Source organism: Brachycentrus maculatus, unplaced genomic scaffold, assembly GCF_059751285.1.
Source record: "Brachycentrus maculatus isolate JH-2025_06_01 unplaced genomic scaffold, ASM5975128v1 h1tg000130l, whole genome shotgun sequence".
In the NCBI taxonomy this organism is placed as follows: Eukaryota; Metazoa; Arthropoda; class Insecta; order Trichoptera; family Brachycentridae; genus Brachycentrus; species Brachycentrus maculatus.
In genome coordinates this window covers 81,225-97,423 of record NW_028280883.1, presented here as the reverse complement: position 1 = coordinate 97,423, position 16,199 = coordinate 81,225, and the positions used below count along the sequence as shown (strand labels likewise).

Genomic DNA, 16,199 nt, shown 5'->3' with positions numbered 1-16,199 from the left:
CACCGATTGGCGTGATTAGCTCTTAGGGATCGAATGCAAAAACCAAATTAAGTGATAAGTTATTCTAAAGTTGTTTTTTTTATTCGATTGCCTATGTCAACACTATCAAATATTTCACAAATTCGGAATCTAAAAAATACTAACACATATCATTCATTGTTCACTTTGTGTAATATGTATCACTTTAATGTGGTATTACCCAAAGTGAATGATGAATGATAAGGAGTGTTATATGTACTACCATACCACAAAGTTAACAATGTTCTTAATATATTTTTACAAAATATCAACAAAAAATACTCATCAGATGTCTATGGTAAAATCCATAGAAATCATCACAATAAAGATGAAGATCATAAAACAATACATTTTAAATTGCGACCATTTCTGTGTATTTACCCATAGACAAATCCTAATTTAAAAATATTTTATATAATGTCATATCTTTTTCATTGAACAAATTGTGTAATTCATTTCCAAATGGAAGCGATTTTAGACCTTAATGATGTAAGAAAGCCATTGGTGATGAAAGAATTTGCCGTCTGCAGTGTCATGTTGGTTTTGATTTTCTACTCATTATTCTCATTCAGCCTTTCTACTGTGTACATGTATGTACCACTCACTATTTAATTAATGCCTTCCTAAAAAAAATTATTGTAAAAAAAAATACATTTGCGGAATGCAAAGCTGTACATAAATTATTGTAATAGAAATGTGGAACATTTTACAATAAAAATGCCTGGAAATTGTTTCTTTTTAATTGAAAATGTTTTATTTTTTAACCTTTCCTTTACGGTGCTACAAAATTCCGCATGCACCGGTTTTTTGTACACCATATGAAAATGTGATTAAAAATGGGAAAATTTTGAATACTTAATGTTGGTTATTGACCATAGTTAAAATTGAAATGTAACAATTTTGTTTACAACATTTTGAGTGTGTCCAAATACTTGTTCACAAAATCTGGATTATCTCCAATTACAGGAGTTATTTTCATATTATTTTTTGACATCTCATCAAAGATGGAGAAGAATATGGAAGTCTGGGCATTTACGAGTTTAATATAAGAGTTTCAGCTTAATAAAAAGCTTCTTTACATCTCACCAATAGATGTCTCTAGTGAAGTTCTAGTGATTCAAGAACAAGGTTTCTAAATTGGTTCATACACATAGAACTTCCAAGAATTTGAGTAGTGTGGTTGTCAATAATGGGTTGAATTGGTGAATGTTACACGTGTGTAAAGTGATCACTTAAACCAGCCTATGACGGTCGTCAGCCCCGTAAATGCCCAGACTTCCATATTCTTCTTCATTTTTGATGAGATGTCAAAAAATAATATGAAAATAACTCCTGTAATTGGAGAATATCCAGATTTTGTGAACAAGTATTTGGACATGTTGAAAACAATATGTTTGTTATATTAGCTCTGGTAAGTATCTGAAAACGAGAAAAAAATACACTGCAAGTGGGGTTTTTAAGAGGGATTAGCCTCCTGCGATGTCGATTCTGACTTTATGATGCATATTATAATGTTTTGAACGTTTTATAAACTAGAAAAATACAGTAAAGTGGTTTGAAATGTCATATTTATGTGGTTTTACAAGTAAATTTAACTTTTAAGTTTAATAGCGGGTATTTTATTCACGCTAAAAGCTTTAAATAACAGGGATTTTAGCGTTTTTTGCCAGTATACCGACGATATAATTACTCATTTGCTACAAAAGATACTAAAAACATGGAGAAAATCAACTTATTGGTAAAAAATGGCTAATTTGATTTGGGTCCTGAGAGCTGCATTGAGATGGTCACCCCACCAAAGCAGTAGACAAGTTTATATGATTCATTGATTTTCCAGTCACTTTGTGGTGGTATGTACTCATTTTTGACTTAGTTTTACCACTATTTCTTAAAATCGATTTAGAAAATGTGAAACGTGTGTTTCAATGCATTTCGCACCATTTTCAAACAATGATTTAGATAATAATAATATAAATGAATGCCTTGATACGGGCTGTGCCCAGTGAGGTTTCCAAGTAAAGCAAGCAAAACTTTTCTAAAAAGGAAATATGGAAATCTGGGTATTTACAAGGCTTGCGACCAGCCACTGGCTGGCTCAAGTGATCACTTTATAAAAAAATTAATGACTTGTGTAAAATTGAAAATTTGACTCAACGCCCACATAGCCTGATTTTTGAAATTTGTATATAAGAGAGAGGCGACATCTGTGGAAATTCTTGTAAAGGAATGGTGAACGTTACACAACCCAGCTGGCAGCCCTGAAATTGTCCAGACTTTCATATTACATTCTCAGAAAGAAATCTGTGTTATTTTGACTTGATTATAAATACAGCGATTCTTCTGTTTGTGTCATGTCAGGTCCCCCTGACGTGGATTATCACTTAAGAGTAATATTCCTTTTCTCATTATCAAAAAAAATGCATTTTTTTAAAGGTTGTAATAGTGCCACATATCGCTCATTTGGTGCAACAATGGCGGAATTATACTTTTAGAAATATTACATGAGATGCCATTCAGACGTTGTAGCAACAGAAATGGCACCATTTTACTCAATTCTACAATGCCACTCGCGTCATCTCGCAGCATTTCACCACAAAATCAATTCTATTAATGTTTCTCCCCATGTCTCAGTCTTTCCGCACATTTTCACATATTTATCTTGTTTATTGTAACTGCAGACAGTTGTTAGAATTCCATTTTGAATTGTTGGATAATATATCCAAAATTAAACACGGTTATTGGATTGAATTCTACTTTTATTTACATGTGTGTGATATGTGACGCGTTTTGACGTATTAAGACATGGAGTGTTTGATAATGTCTTAACAAGAGGAAACGCGTCACATATTATCTTCTCCGTCTTATTCCTCATTGCTGAGGGTTGTGACCCTTGCAGAAGCAATGACTCTTCTCCAGTTATCCCTTGACTGCGCTGCATGTAGCGCTCCAACCACCGAGGTGCCTTAATTTGATCGGTTCATCATGTCGGGGATCTTCCTCTCCCTCTCTTTCCCTCCAGGCTACCGATCACAACTAGTCGTTCCAGGCTATCCTCGTTGCCACGCGCAACGTGTCCAAAGAACTGGAGAATCCGTCGGGTACAGATATTGGCCAGAGTCAAGCCATCCATATTATCATATATATGTAAATAAAAGTAGAATTCAATCCAATAACGGTGTTTAATTTAGGATATATTATCCAAAAATATTTAACTTGTTTTAAAAAAAAGTGTAATTATGTCATTGTTGCACCAAATGAGTGATATGTCCTTTTCGCTTTCCAGTGCCGATATGTATGTAATATATCCCAAATGATATAAATACTATATATATATATAGAGTTTTCTACAAATATTACTCCATTTTTTTACCATCTTTCTAACAAAATTTGTATAAAAAATAATGTTAGTGCATGTACATCTTATCCAATGATTTCTAGGTATTATCTAAATTATTTTATTTTGATGTTTTTAAAATAAATAAAAGTATAATATGAAAATTAAATGGTTTATTTGTTCAATTACATACAACAACAAAACACATCCTAAATTTTGAATCCCATCAGTGATTTTCAAGAACCGGTTCGCCCTTAAGGTACTTCCCCTACCCCTCCCCCCCTATAAAAAATAGTTTTTACATTTATAAATTTATTTGCTTTTTATTCTGCACACAAACAGAACATTCACATAACTGAGAGTGCTCCAAATGCTGAAGCGTATACTTTTCACGATAGGTATTCTTTTTACTAAGTGCAATAACTTAACTGAATTTTTCCACTATTTTTTTTTCATCTTTCCAATATTTCATGGGTAGAATGGTGGTGAATGTTGTACATGTGTAGAGTGATCACTTAAATCAGCCTATAGCAGGTTGTAAGCCCTGTAAATATCCAGTCTTTCACATTTTATTTCCTATAAATACCCAGACTTCCATATTCTTTTTCATCTATATTGAGATGTTATTTTTGTTTGTTTTACATGGCTAGTCGCAGACAAGCTTTCTCAGCTGTCGAGAACACATTTAAGGTCGATAAGTGTAGGAATATTATGGTTCGTAAGTTCTCAATATCCTTAATAATAATAATAAATTTGGATAACTTGTATAGTGCCATTTTCGTAAAATAATACCTCAAGGGCGCTTCATTATATCATTAGTTTCCTTTTTTCTTAATTTCACCCTCACATAAATTCCTATTGGTTCCTATTCAACCAGGCAGGGGGACAAAAAACTTGACAAGCGGTCTTCTTGCCGAAAATTTTGAGAATCTTTGGTTTATACATCTTTCTCCAATACAAGATAAATCTCTTGTCATGATTCAATGGCTCTTCTTTCGTGTAATTCGGTATTATCAGTCAGCCCGTTTCTGAGCCCTCTTAGCAGAACTTGTGAAATAAGATCCTCTGCGTAAATTCTTTGCTTGGTCTCCATCTTTCTTAACTTTTCCCTAACGTAGATTCCTATCGCTTCGTATTCAACCAATGATACACTTTCTCCCGGTAATTGAGCCATACTTTTATCTGGATCACTCTTCAAAATACAGTCGGGGGCGTTCAGAATCAAATACATCGGATCCTGCAAACGAACAAGTATTGCAAACATAACTTACAAAATAAATATGTTTTAAAATCACTACCATATACCGTGCAAAAAGTATTATTCTTCTAGACCTTGAAAAAAAAAACAAAATTTTGCGTTGAAAAAGAGGATCAAACTTAATATTGTTTTTGGCCCATTCACCGAACCTTCTTCTTCTCTAAACCCCTATCCGCACCCCAATGGAGCATAGAGCACTGCATCATATGAACTCAATGTTATATTGATAGTTAACACATGAAGGAAAGGTAATCAGGCCTCGGCTTCAGGTACCTGTCCAGGGTAATATTGAATAAATATTAAAGTGAAAAAATCACTTTTATTCATTTGACACCTCCCCCTGGGAATCGAACCGGGGACCTCCAGAATGGTAGCCGAACGTGCTGACCATTACACTACTGAGGCGGTCACTTAATGTTATAAGTATACTTAAATAAAATAAAATATGGGCTCCTTGTTTGAAAATCAATTCAGGATATAAAAAAAAACATTATTTCTTATTGTATCTTAATTTTAGTAAAAAAAAAAAAAACAATTAAAAAATCAAATATGACAAAAATGATTCAGCTAGAAAAACAATTCCCTTCCATATACCTTTCTGCTCTAGTAAATTACATACAAGACCCATGTGTTACAAAAAAAACTGAAGCGAATGCAGTTTTCGAGTATAATTTATATTCCTACTTATGTAATATTTCACAAATTGTCTCTGGTATATTTGCTTGACTAGATCTGCATTTTATTGTATGATATGTAGGTAACTATTAATATGTAATATGACGTAATAAATCTTTAAAAATATCCATGTTTTAACTTTAGGGTGAATAATAAATTATTCCTTAAACATTACTGTGATAATTTATTTATTATTTAATTCTTTTTCAATTCCTGACGAATATGCTATGAAAAATATGATTTCATTCTCTCAATACAATGAAAATTTATAGCCATCAGGCAAGACATGAAAAGGGAATCATTTTACCATAGGTCTGAAGGGGCTACAATACATATTTTTAATTAAATTTAATTATATAGTCATGCCGGAATCAACAGATATTATTATTTATGGGGGACTTTTTTTTTTAAAACAAAAAGGTCCAGGGACTTATTTCATGTCAAGCTTTTACTAAAAAAAATATATTCAAATATCATTTTAATATTCATTACGATAAAAATATAGATTGTAATTACGCAAACGTAAAACATTATTTCGTCTAATTGAATTTGAAAATTAAAAAAAATATATCCGTGTAAAGGGGTGCCCGAACGCCGTTCCGCCGCGTTTCACGAAAAAAAACCCTGTTATTATGGATGAATATATATTTACTTCTTCAACGTCTTCAGGATCAAAATAATCTGTCTCCACTTCTGAATGTTTATGAGCCTGTTTTTTATTATGATCTCTTGTGAAGAGCAATAGTTTAAAATACCAGAGACCGGGTTTATAAAATTTATCCGACTTCATTTTGCATAGCTCTTTTCTAAACGAACCCCTAATACTCTGAATTCTCCGGACTACCCAGTCCTTATCGGCGCGAGAACAGATCCTTTTAGACAGACGTATTAAATCGTTATATCCCTTGGACTTTAAATGTTGATTTTTGTATTCAATCGATGTAGTCTTCCATAAACTGGGATGGCTTCTATACACACTTATGAATTTGACTAGAAATTTACGACTCCATAATCGGATATCAGACATAGTAATTGTGATTTTTTTAAATGTAAATGACACGCGATATATTTATGAAATCCCGCGGAGTTAGAACGTCCCACAATGTTTTCCTGTCACTAAATCGTAAACTGAAATGAAAATTATTTTGTCTCTGGTTTGCTTTCTCTAGCCTCTGCCTTCTATATAATAAAGGGATGTTTTATGCAATTTTCCAACAAATACCTATCTAGGTTGTTTTTTTTATGAGCCTCCTCTAGGTACTTAGAATTTATCACATTTGACGTTGATTTTCCAAATTTGAAATTCTCGTATTCTGATTTTGAAAAGGATATTTATTAATAGTAATAATAAAAAATCATTTACATTTATTTGACCCCCCCTGGGAATCGAACCCGAGACCTCCAGAATGGTAGCCGAGCGTGCTGACCATTACACTACGGAGGCGGAATAATTTTTTAACTAAAATATTTATTCAATATAACCCAGGACTGCTGGACCTGAAGCTTAGGGCTGATCACCTTTCCTTCATGTGTTAACGAACAAGATTACACTGCGTTTATATGGTGCAGTGCCTTATGCATCATCGGGATGCGAATAAGGGTTTGAATGAAATAATATTTATTAATAATAAAAAAAATATTTCAAAATAAAAAAATATTTCTTTAGGTTCATTTTGTATTTAAAAAAATCCATTCCATACAAATTTAGAAAACGCCGATGGAAAACATAAATTGCTGGCTATTTTATAATTATACACGTCTGTGGTTTCAAGTATTCGGAATTCCGAATTCGGAAAATGGACGAACTTATTTGGAGAATACCTAGAAGGCACCACTCCACATTAAAAAATACTTAACTCACTTTAACATCCTTTCTGATCGAAAAGTGTTCAAAAGATAAGTTTGTCTGGAAAAATATTCCCGCGTTGAAAAAGCTAACCAAAAAAAAACGAAGAAACAGTTTAGAGAAAAAATATTTATTAATTTTGAATCTATATGTCAATCAGATCTATGGTTAATTTTATCTATGGCGATTTGTATCGAAAAAGTCGAGAGCGGAGGAGAAATTTTGTTTTCTTGTGATTTTCTTAGGAGTTTTCTTGTTTATGGCGGAGGCTTAGCCTTGAATTTTTCGTGGATATTATTAGTTTTAATCGTTGAACATACATATTGATAGGAATATTAGTACGCGAACATGCCTATTGTCATTTTAATCGATGTCTCCCTCTCGATGTCGCGTCCCGTGCCGGCCCAAGACTCGGGAAAAACTCATACGAGATTCAGTTTAGCGGTCGCCGGCATCAACTTGTTGCTCGACCATCTAGCCGCCAACTCCAAACTAGAGTTCGTCTCGTTGGTAGCGTTCTCATCACTTTACGAAGGTAATTTCATCCGTTTATTTATTCTAACCTGTAATTTATAATTGCATTATCAATATTGGATACAATATTATAATAAATTTATAATAATGACAACTTTTAAGAAACGTCTGAGACATTACTATCTATCATTAGAATCCTAACTGTCCATCAAACCTCATCCCTTAGTTTTACATCTACCTCCTTCCCTAAACTCCCTTTTTCCTTTGCCTTCCTTACTATCATGTAATGTTCAAGTAGTTCCTTAATTAATACATCAGTGATTTGTAATTTCTGTTGTTTTTTTAAATGTTCAAGCACTATCTGCCCTCTGATTGCAAACAGCTATATATGGTATCAAATGTTTTGACCAATATCACTAGTCTGTTTTTGGTTGGTAGGAAGATATTGCTTTTTAGCAGTAAGCCCGCCAATGTACATATTTCTATTCTGTACTTGAAGTTTAAATAAATAAATAAAAAAATATTAAGCTGAATATTTCTTGGCTACCAACTATCAAATTTGTGATATCTAGTCACGTATCACAAGTTTCATCGCAAACATTTATTAAATACAGGTAATATAAAAACTAATCAACAAAAATGTATGGTTTGCGATAATTGATTGGAAACTGTAAATTTTATTGATTATATTATGTATTATATTTTATATATCTCCGATCTCAGAACCATAACCGGAAACACATTGTGAGACCGAGTAAGAAATACCGACATCCGGAGCATGTGTAAGACGGAGGATATCGTGAGGTGGGGACGACAACGAAGGCGATACTGGAATGATCATGTAAACAGAATGTCAGAAGACAGACTTCCACGTATCGCCCTTTAAGGCAACCCTGAAGGACGCAGACCCCCAGGCAGATCTCCAAAAAGGTGGAAAGACAGACTGGCAGTCAAACAAACAACACAAACAGATCCCTAGGATCTACAAAAAGAAAAAGAAGAAGATATTTTATAAATGTTTTGTGATGAAATTTGTGAGATAGTAATAATAAATTTAGATAATTTACATAGCGCCATTATCGTTAAATACTACCTCAAGAGCGCTTCACTGTGATTGAATTGGAGAAAAGGAGATAGTGGTTATATTATTGATTTGTTAAAGGGAGGGATGGTACAAATAAGCCCGGGAAACACTATGGTTTTAGAGCCATATTATGCCAGTCTTATCCTTGCCAGTAATTATGTATGCGATCTGTAAGTGTGGGTGTGCTTGCAGTGGTGTGCGGCTTCACGAGGGACTATGACTCCATCAGGGCCAAGATGCGCCAGCTGGAGGACTTTGACAAGACGTGCCTGCAGAGCGCGCTGGCCGGGGTGTACCACACCGTACTCTCCGAGTGGGGCACACAGACTCACGCTCACGTCGTTCTGGTAATCACTCGTGGCTTCCCACTATGCGCGCATGTGCAATGCTCTACCTGTACATCACACAATTCAATAGGGTATTATCACTCGGGAGGTATATAGGAGTTATTTTTCATATTATTTTTGACATCTCGTCAAAGATGAAGAAGAATATGGAAGTCTGGGCATTTACGGGGCTGACGACAGTCATAGGCAGGTTTAAGTGATCACTTTACAGACACACTTTACACACATGTAACATTCACCGATTCTACCCATTATTGACAACCACATTACTCAAACTCTTGGAAGTTCTATATATGATCCAATTTCGAAACATTGTTCGTAAATCTCTAGAACTTCACTAGAGACATCTATTGGTGAGATGAAAAATTACACGTGTGTAAAGCGATCACTTAAACTAGCCTATGACGGTCATCAGCCCTGTAAATGCGCAGACTTCCATATTCTTCTTCATATTCTTCTTCATGAAATTATCCGGAGCATTGGTCTGTATGTTCCCGATAGTTAGCTAAGACAGCGTCGGCATAGATTGTTTCCCATTCCTATATACAGGACCAACCTGCCGATGGTTATGCCTGTAGGAAGAGCTACCGCTATGTTGAACAATATCTCATTGGATATTGATCTGTTCCATGTGTCCGAAGCAGTTTTCCAAAGGGATTCTTCTACATCTTTAGCAATAGTATTCTTGCATATTTTCGATTTTAATGTATTTTAATGTATACGCTTTAAATTTTAAGTTTGTAATGTGTATGTTTATTATAAATAAATAAATTGAAAATTGAAATTGAAAATCTTTGATGAACTGTCAAAAAAGAATATGAAATTGTAAATTGATGATACGAGGAAGGCAAAGGAAGAAGGATTAGGTGAGTTGGTTGGGCGTCAAATAGAGTGTGATTCTGTGTGCAGGTGACTGACGGCAACACTTCCAGTACCAGCACGCCGCCCCCAGTGCCTGCCTTCCCGTGCACTCTGCACATCATGTGCGTGGCCGCTCCGACGGAGCCCTCTCTCATCGTCTGTGAGTACTCTGTTGCGAGACATCTTACTTCTGTTAGCTCACGAGGAAATGGCATCAACCGAGAGATTGGTCATCTGATCCAATGAGCACTTTTGCACCTGTAGCCCCTTTAGAAGTCTGAGTTTGGCATAGAGAAAAATGGAGTGGACCAAACTCCTGACAAGCTTCATCTTGGTGTTGTTACTCACACCCTGGTCTTTCCAGATTTTGTCTAGCTTGGACATGGCACTTTTGGCGATGGCAATACGACGTCTGATCTCTCTGTGATAATATATAACTACATATAATAATATTATGATACATATACTTATGAGCCCTAAAAAACTAGCCCTACTAAATACATATACTTATAAGCCCTAAAAACTAGCCTAAAAACTAGCCCTAAAAAACAAACGTTCCAACAATGGGACACCCACCCTACTCTATGATAAAAATGTAAAATGTAAAATGTATAAAAATTATCATCTCACTCATCTAACCCTTATCCGCACTCCAATGGTGCATAGGGCACTGCATTATATAAACACTGTGTTATCTTGATCGTTAACACGAAGGAAAGGTGACCAGCCTTCCGCTTCAGGTGCCAGTCCAGGGTAATATTGAATAAATATTATCGTGAAAAAATCACTTATATTTATTCGACCCCCCCTGGGAATCGAACCCGGGACCTCCAGAACGGTAGCCGAGCGTGCTGACCATTACACTACGGAGGCAGACGTAAAAATTATACTATCTTTTTTTTTTTTACTGTTTTATTTTATTTTAAAGATGTCTCTTTTTGCGATGGCGATACGACGTCTGATCTCTCCTTCGCAAGTTCCTTCGTTAGAGGGTAGTGAGAGTATTGTTAATGAGGGCATTCGTGTTTCAGCCACTCCCCGCTACATGGCGCTGCTGGACAAGGCCAACGGGGCGGGAGGAGCCCCCCCCGGCTCCCTGTGCGTCCCCGAGGGCCCGCTGAGCATGGCGACGGTGAGTAGTCTGCCAAATCCATCACAAAACTCTTCCCAACTGCTTTCCATTCAACATTTAACATTCTTCTCTAATGTCTAACTAACTAACTAACCATCACGCCGGCTCCCCACTCTGTCTTTGGAAACATTCTTCGCCTCTTCCACGTTCATGCATCTCTGCATACATACCCGCCGATTGTTACGACCTGTTACGACTTCCTAACTTGACCACTAATGTCCTACTTCCCAAATGACCTCTCTAATGTCCTACTTCTCAAATTACTGTACGGCATTTTCGTATAGTTGCCTAGTCACCTATCTTAACATGTTGTTGTCGGACGGTATTTTTATCATCCCTGTCCCTAATTATACTCAGCCAGTCTGCCGCCCGATCCTCAGTATACTAGTCGCAAGTAACTGCGATACCCAATTCCCATCTGTACAAGGTTTGCAGGCGTCTCTCGCGCTCTATCAAAAGTAACCAACTATAACTCTTTTAAGGGTCTCCCTCTTTCTACCAACAGTGTGTAAAATACGCTTTTAAGCGTTTACCGTAAATGTGTTAATACAATCATTCGAGATCTTACAAGGTCATGTCCAAGTACTTGTTCACAAATCTGGATTATCTCCAATTATAGGATTTATTTTTCATATTTTTTGACATCTCATCGAAGATGAAGAAGAATATGGATGTCTGGGCATTTACGGGGCTGACGACCGTCATAGGCTGGTTTAAGTGATCACTTTACAGACACACTTTACACACATGTAACATTCACCAATTCTACCCATTATTGACAACCACATTACTCAAACTCTTGGAAGTTCTATCTTCTTTCTTCTTCTCCGTCTTCCTCATTGCTGAGGGTTGTGACCCTTGCAGAAGCAATGACTCTTCTCCAGTTATCCCTTGACTGCGCTGCACGTAGCGCTCCAACCACTGAGGTGCCTGCTGCTGCCTTAATTTGATCGGTCCATCGTGTGGGGGATCTTCCTCTCCCTCTCTTTCCCTCCAGGCTACCGATCACAACTAGTCGTTCTAGGCTATCCTCGTTGCCACGCGCAACGTGTCCAAAGAACTGGAGAATCCGTCGGGTACAGATATTGGCCAGAGACAAGCCATCCAAGCGTAGTTCCTATATGTCATATATAGAACTTCCAAGGATCATATATAGAACTTATATTTATTTGTTCTATATATGATCCTTGGCTGGTGAAATTGGATCATATATAGAACTTCCAAGGAAGTTCTATATATGATCCAATTTCGAAACATTGTTCTTGAATCACTGTTCAAAATATGGAAGTCTGGGCATTTTCAATGTCATTTTTATCATTTTCCCTGTTATCCGACCTTGCTGCGGCCGGTTTAGGTTGGATAATCGAGACTACCGTACGACCATTCGGTATCTTGTGAGGTTGTGAGGTGATATTTGTCTCTCGTCCAGGTGCTGGGTGCGTTCCAGCGGCTGTGCGCGACGGCGCTGGCGGCGTGGCGGGGCGTGCTGCGCGTGGGTGCGCTAGAGGCGCGCGTGGCGCTGGCGCCGGCGCCGCTGCCGCACGCGCACTGCACGGAGCTGGAGAGCACGCGGCTGAGCGTGGCGCCCGCGCTGGAGGTGTGCGGCTTCCTGCCCGCGCAGGACATCGGCTCGCCCTCGGCGCTCGGCCGCCACCTCGTGCTGCCGCTGGGCGCGCCCGACGCGGCGCCCGCGGACGACGAGCAGGCGCCCAACCTCTGCGTGCTGCTGCACGGCGCCCTCAAGGTCAGCATTTCATCAAACATTAATATTTATCTATGACATTAAACAAGAGCAGATACTTCCAGAACAAAATCTCCACTTCGAACCTCCGAGATGAAGACTCTCCGATCCATAGCCGGAAACACATTGCGAGACCGAGTAAAAAATACCAACAACCGGAGCATGTGTAAGACGGAGGATATCGTGAGTTGGGAATGACAACGAAGGCGATACTGGAATGAACATATAAACAGAATGTCAGAAGACAGGTTTCCACGCATCGCCCTCCAAGGTAACCCTGAAGGACGCAGACCCCCAGGCAGACCTCCGAAGAGACGGAAAGACAGCTGGGAGTCGACATCCCAAGAGCGACATGCGGAGGCACAAACAGATCCCTAGGATCTACAAAAAGAAGAAGAAGAAGAAGAAGATCAAACATTATTATTTCATCATTACACTACATTATTTTATCTCCTTTCAACAACTTCATAAATCAAAAATCGGCAATTTTCAGTTGTGCATGTTTTCAGAATGCCCAGAAAATGTACTATATCCCAGCTAAAGTGGCATATTTTTAACTTAATATTTACCCGCTACAGGGCAGAAAGTGTTGCTTTTGCATTTTGAAGAAAAGGTAATGTTTAATTGTTTTTCTAAACATACTAAATATTTTTCAAATGGAGAAAAAACCTTCAGGTTTTACCTAAAAAGATCTGTTGCACAGTAAAAAGTTTAATAAGTGGCTGGATATTTATTTTTAATACATTGTGTTATATTTTTAAACTTTAAAAACGTTCTCCTGAAAAATCAAGTTTTTTGATTTACGACGTTCTTGAAAGGAGTGAGCAATATGTCCTATTTGGTATAAGTCTCATGATCTGGAACGGATTAAGGACGTTTACCGAGATTCCACTGTATATGAATTAAATGCAGTTCCACAAATCAATATGCGAGTTTTCTGCGCAGGTGGAGAACATGGCGGGCGTGGTGGTGCTCGGCGAGGACTGGTACGGGCTGATCCACTCGTGGGCCGACTCCAAGAAGAAGTCCAACCTGATGCTGAGCGTGCTGCCGGTGGGCGGGGACTGCGTGCCCTGGCTGGGCCCGCTGGCGCACCTGGGCGCGGCGGGCGCGCCCGGCGAGCCGCCCGCGGAGCCCGCGCCGCGCCGCAGCTACGCCGGCCCTGCCTGGGTGCGCCCGCAGGGCCTGCAGGCCGACCTGCACAAGCTGCTGCGCCACGCGCGCAAGCTGCCTGACAAGGCCAACCACTTCAACCGGGTGAGGCCGCTCTACTCCCTATACTCTACAAATTACCACCCTACTCCCCATCTATTGCGTGGACTCTTCCACCAGATTTTGGGTTCCGATTGCTCTGGTCGTACCGAGTATTTTTCGGCCGTCCTCAGTCTGTGCAATATTTTATTGATTGCACATTAAAAACAATCAAAAACATTCTTGAGAGCCAAATATCTTTTTGTTGGGTAATATATCCAAAATAAAACAAGGTTTTTGTTGGATTGAATTCTACATTTATTTATGTATATCTTAATACGTGACGCGTTTCCTCTTCTTGGGACATTATTAGGAGACAATTGTGAGGAGAATGGAACCATCCAGACCCCGCCACCGCCAACACCCTTTTTTTCCATATTTTTTTTCTATGAAGAAATTCCATATCTGTAGGGTTTTTTTTTCGGCGTGCAGGAGGTGAATCGGGTGCGTCGGGCGGCGCTGGCTCTGGGCTGGGTGGAGGCCCTCGGGGCGGCCGCCACGGTGCTGGAGCGCGAGGGGGCGCTGCTGCCGCAGGCGGGCCCCGCGCTGGCCTCCGCCGTGCAGCTGCTGCGCAACTGCCAGGACCCCAAGCTGCAGCTGCCCCTGTGAGCTGTGCCCCGGGCGGCTACGGAGCCAGGATCCAAGGAGGGAGAGGGAGAAGCCAAGGAGCACCATGTACGACACTGTATCCTCGGCCGTCAGCTCACTTATTGCAACTCAAGAAGCCAAGGAGCACGACACCATGTATCGATGGCTCCCCAATTCCTATTCCAACGCATTGTTTTGTCAGCTTACTGTTGCAACTAAATTCCTATTCTTACGCATTGATTTGCGGGAAAAGCTTAAAAGGGTCTTTAACATACGTAGGTCTTGGCAGTGAGCTGTGATACAGACGGAGGTCACAATAAACCTAATATGGTCGCAGTGACATAAGGGATGCAAGATCCCTTGACCTCACAAAAAAAAAACAAAAAAAACATACTGTTGGTAGAGAGTGGGAGATGCTTAACCTTTCCGGGAGTATGGATGTGAATTTTCCTCAAAGGAGTATCGACGTTAATCAATATAAAATAAACAAATTCTATATATGAGGAGCGTTCATAGCATATATGGGTATTCATAGCACACCTGTTATATTTATGTGTTTAACTTTAAAACATTGACTGCCAACTATGAGATAACTCTAGGATTGCGTTATTTGCTAGGACGCCGACTAGGAGTTATCTCCTACTGTGTTTACTTGCCATATTCCTGCTTTCTTCTCCGTCTTAATCCTCATTGCTGAGGGTTGTGACTCTTGCAGAAGCAATGACTCTTCTCCGGTTATCCCTTGACTGCGCTGCACGTAGCGCTCCAACCACTGAGGTGCCTGCTGCTGCCTTAATTTGATCGGTCCATCGTGTGGGGATCTTCCTCTCCTTCCTATTCCTGCAGCTACCATCTAATTCCTAGTATATATAATATAATATATATAAAACCCTTATCCGCACCCCAATGATGCATAGGGCACTGCGTCATATAAACGCAGTGTTATCTTGATCGTTTTACACATGAAGGAAAGGTGATCAGCCCTCCGCATCAGGTACCAGTCCAGGGTAATAATATTGAATAAATATTACAGTGAAAAAATCACTTAATTTATTTTACCCCTCCTGGGAATCGAACCCGGGACCTCCAGATTGGTAGCCGAGCGTGCTGACCATTACACTACGGAGGCGGACATTTCCTAGTACATATAGCAGTGCTAATATGGGTAGGTGGCGCATGGGAAGATGCTGGCTTACATGAACACAAAATTTAGTTATAAATTAAGAGAAAATGTAATTATGTACTGCAATTAGAGTTTTTAATGATATATGATTAAATGAAATGGCCTTTTAGACCGGAATTCTGAAAATTTCCATGGCAGTCAACGTGTTAAAAGTTAAACAAACATATGTATATTTTTTATTGTTAGTATATTTTTTTAAATATATATATTTTTGAAATAAATTGTTGACCAAACATAACTTGTTTAATTTTTTAAGTAACTAGCTTACAAACCACCATGCCACTTCTCCGCAGGGGTAGGCAGAGAGAATAGAACTCCACTCCAATCTGTCTTCAGAAACAATCTTCGCCTCTTCCATATTCATGCGCCTTCTCATACATTTTAATTAAAATTCTTTTGTATTTCAC

The 16,199-nt window shown here is 38.6% G+C and overlaps 2 protein-coding genes across 2 annotated transcripts; one reads left to right on the top strand and one right to left on the bottom strand.

The window, feature by feature from the left end:
* Positions 1-3,510: 3,510 nt before the first annotated feature.
* LOC148309328 (uncharacterized) lies at positions 3,511-6,390 on the bottom strand. The gene is made up of 2 exons (XM_088260248.1): positions 5,938-6,390; positions 3,511-4,589 (listed from the first exon to the last, which is right to left on the bottom strand). The coding sequence occupies exons 1-2, from the start codon at positions 6,310-6,312 to the stop codon at positions 4,326-4,328; spliced, it is 639 nt and encodes a 212-aa protein (XP_088116374.1). The 5' UTR covers positions 6,313-6,390; the 3' UTR covers positions 3,511-4,325.
* Positions 6,391-7,304: 914 nt separating this feature from the next.
* Positions 7,305-15,058, top strand: IntS14 (integrator complex subunit 14). Its single transcript, XM_088260246.1, has 7 exons — positions 7,305-7,666; positions 8,882-9,036; positions 9,946-10,057; positions 10,929-11,029; positions 12,459-12,773; positions 13,716-14,027; positions 14,454-15,058. The coding sequence occupies exons 1-7, from the start codon at positions 7,480-7,482 to the stop codon at positions 14,628-14,630; spliced, it is 1,359 nt and encodes a 452-aa protein (XP_088116372.1). The 5' UTR covers positions 7,305-7,479; the 3' UTR covers positions 14,631-15,058.
* The last annotated feature ends 1,141 nt before the right edge of the window (positions 15,059-16,199 follow it).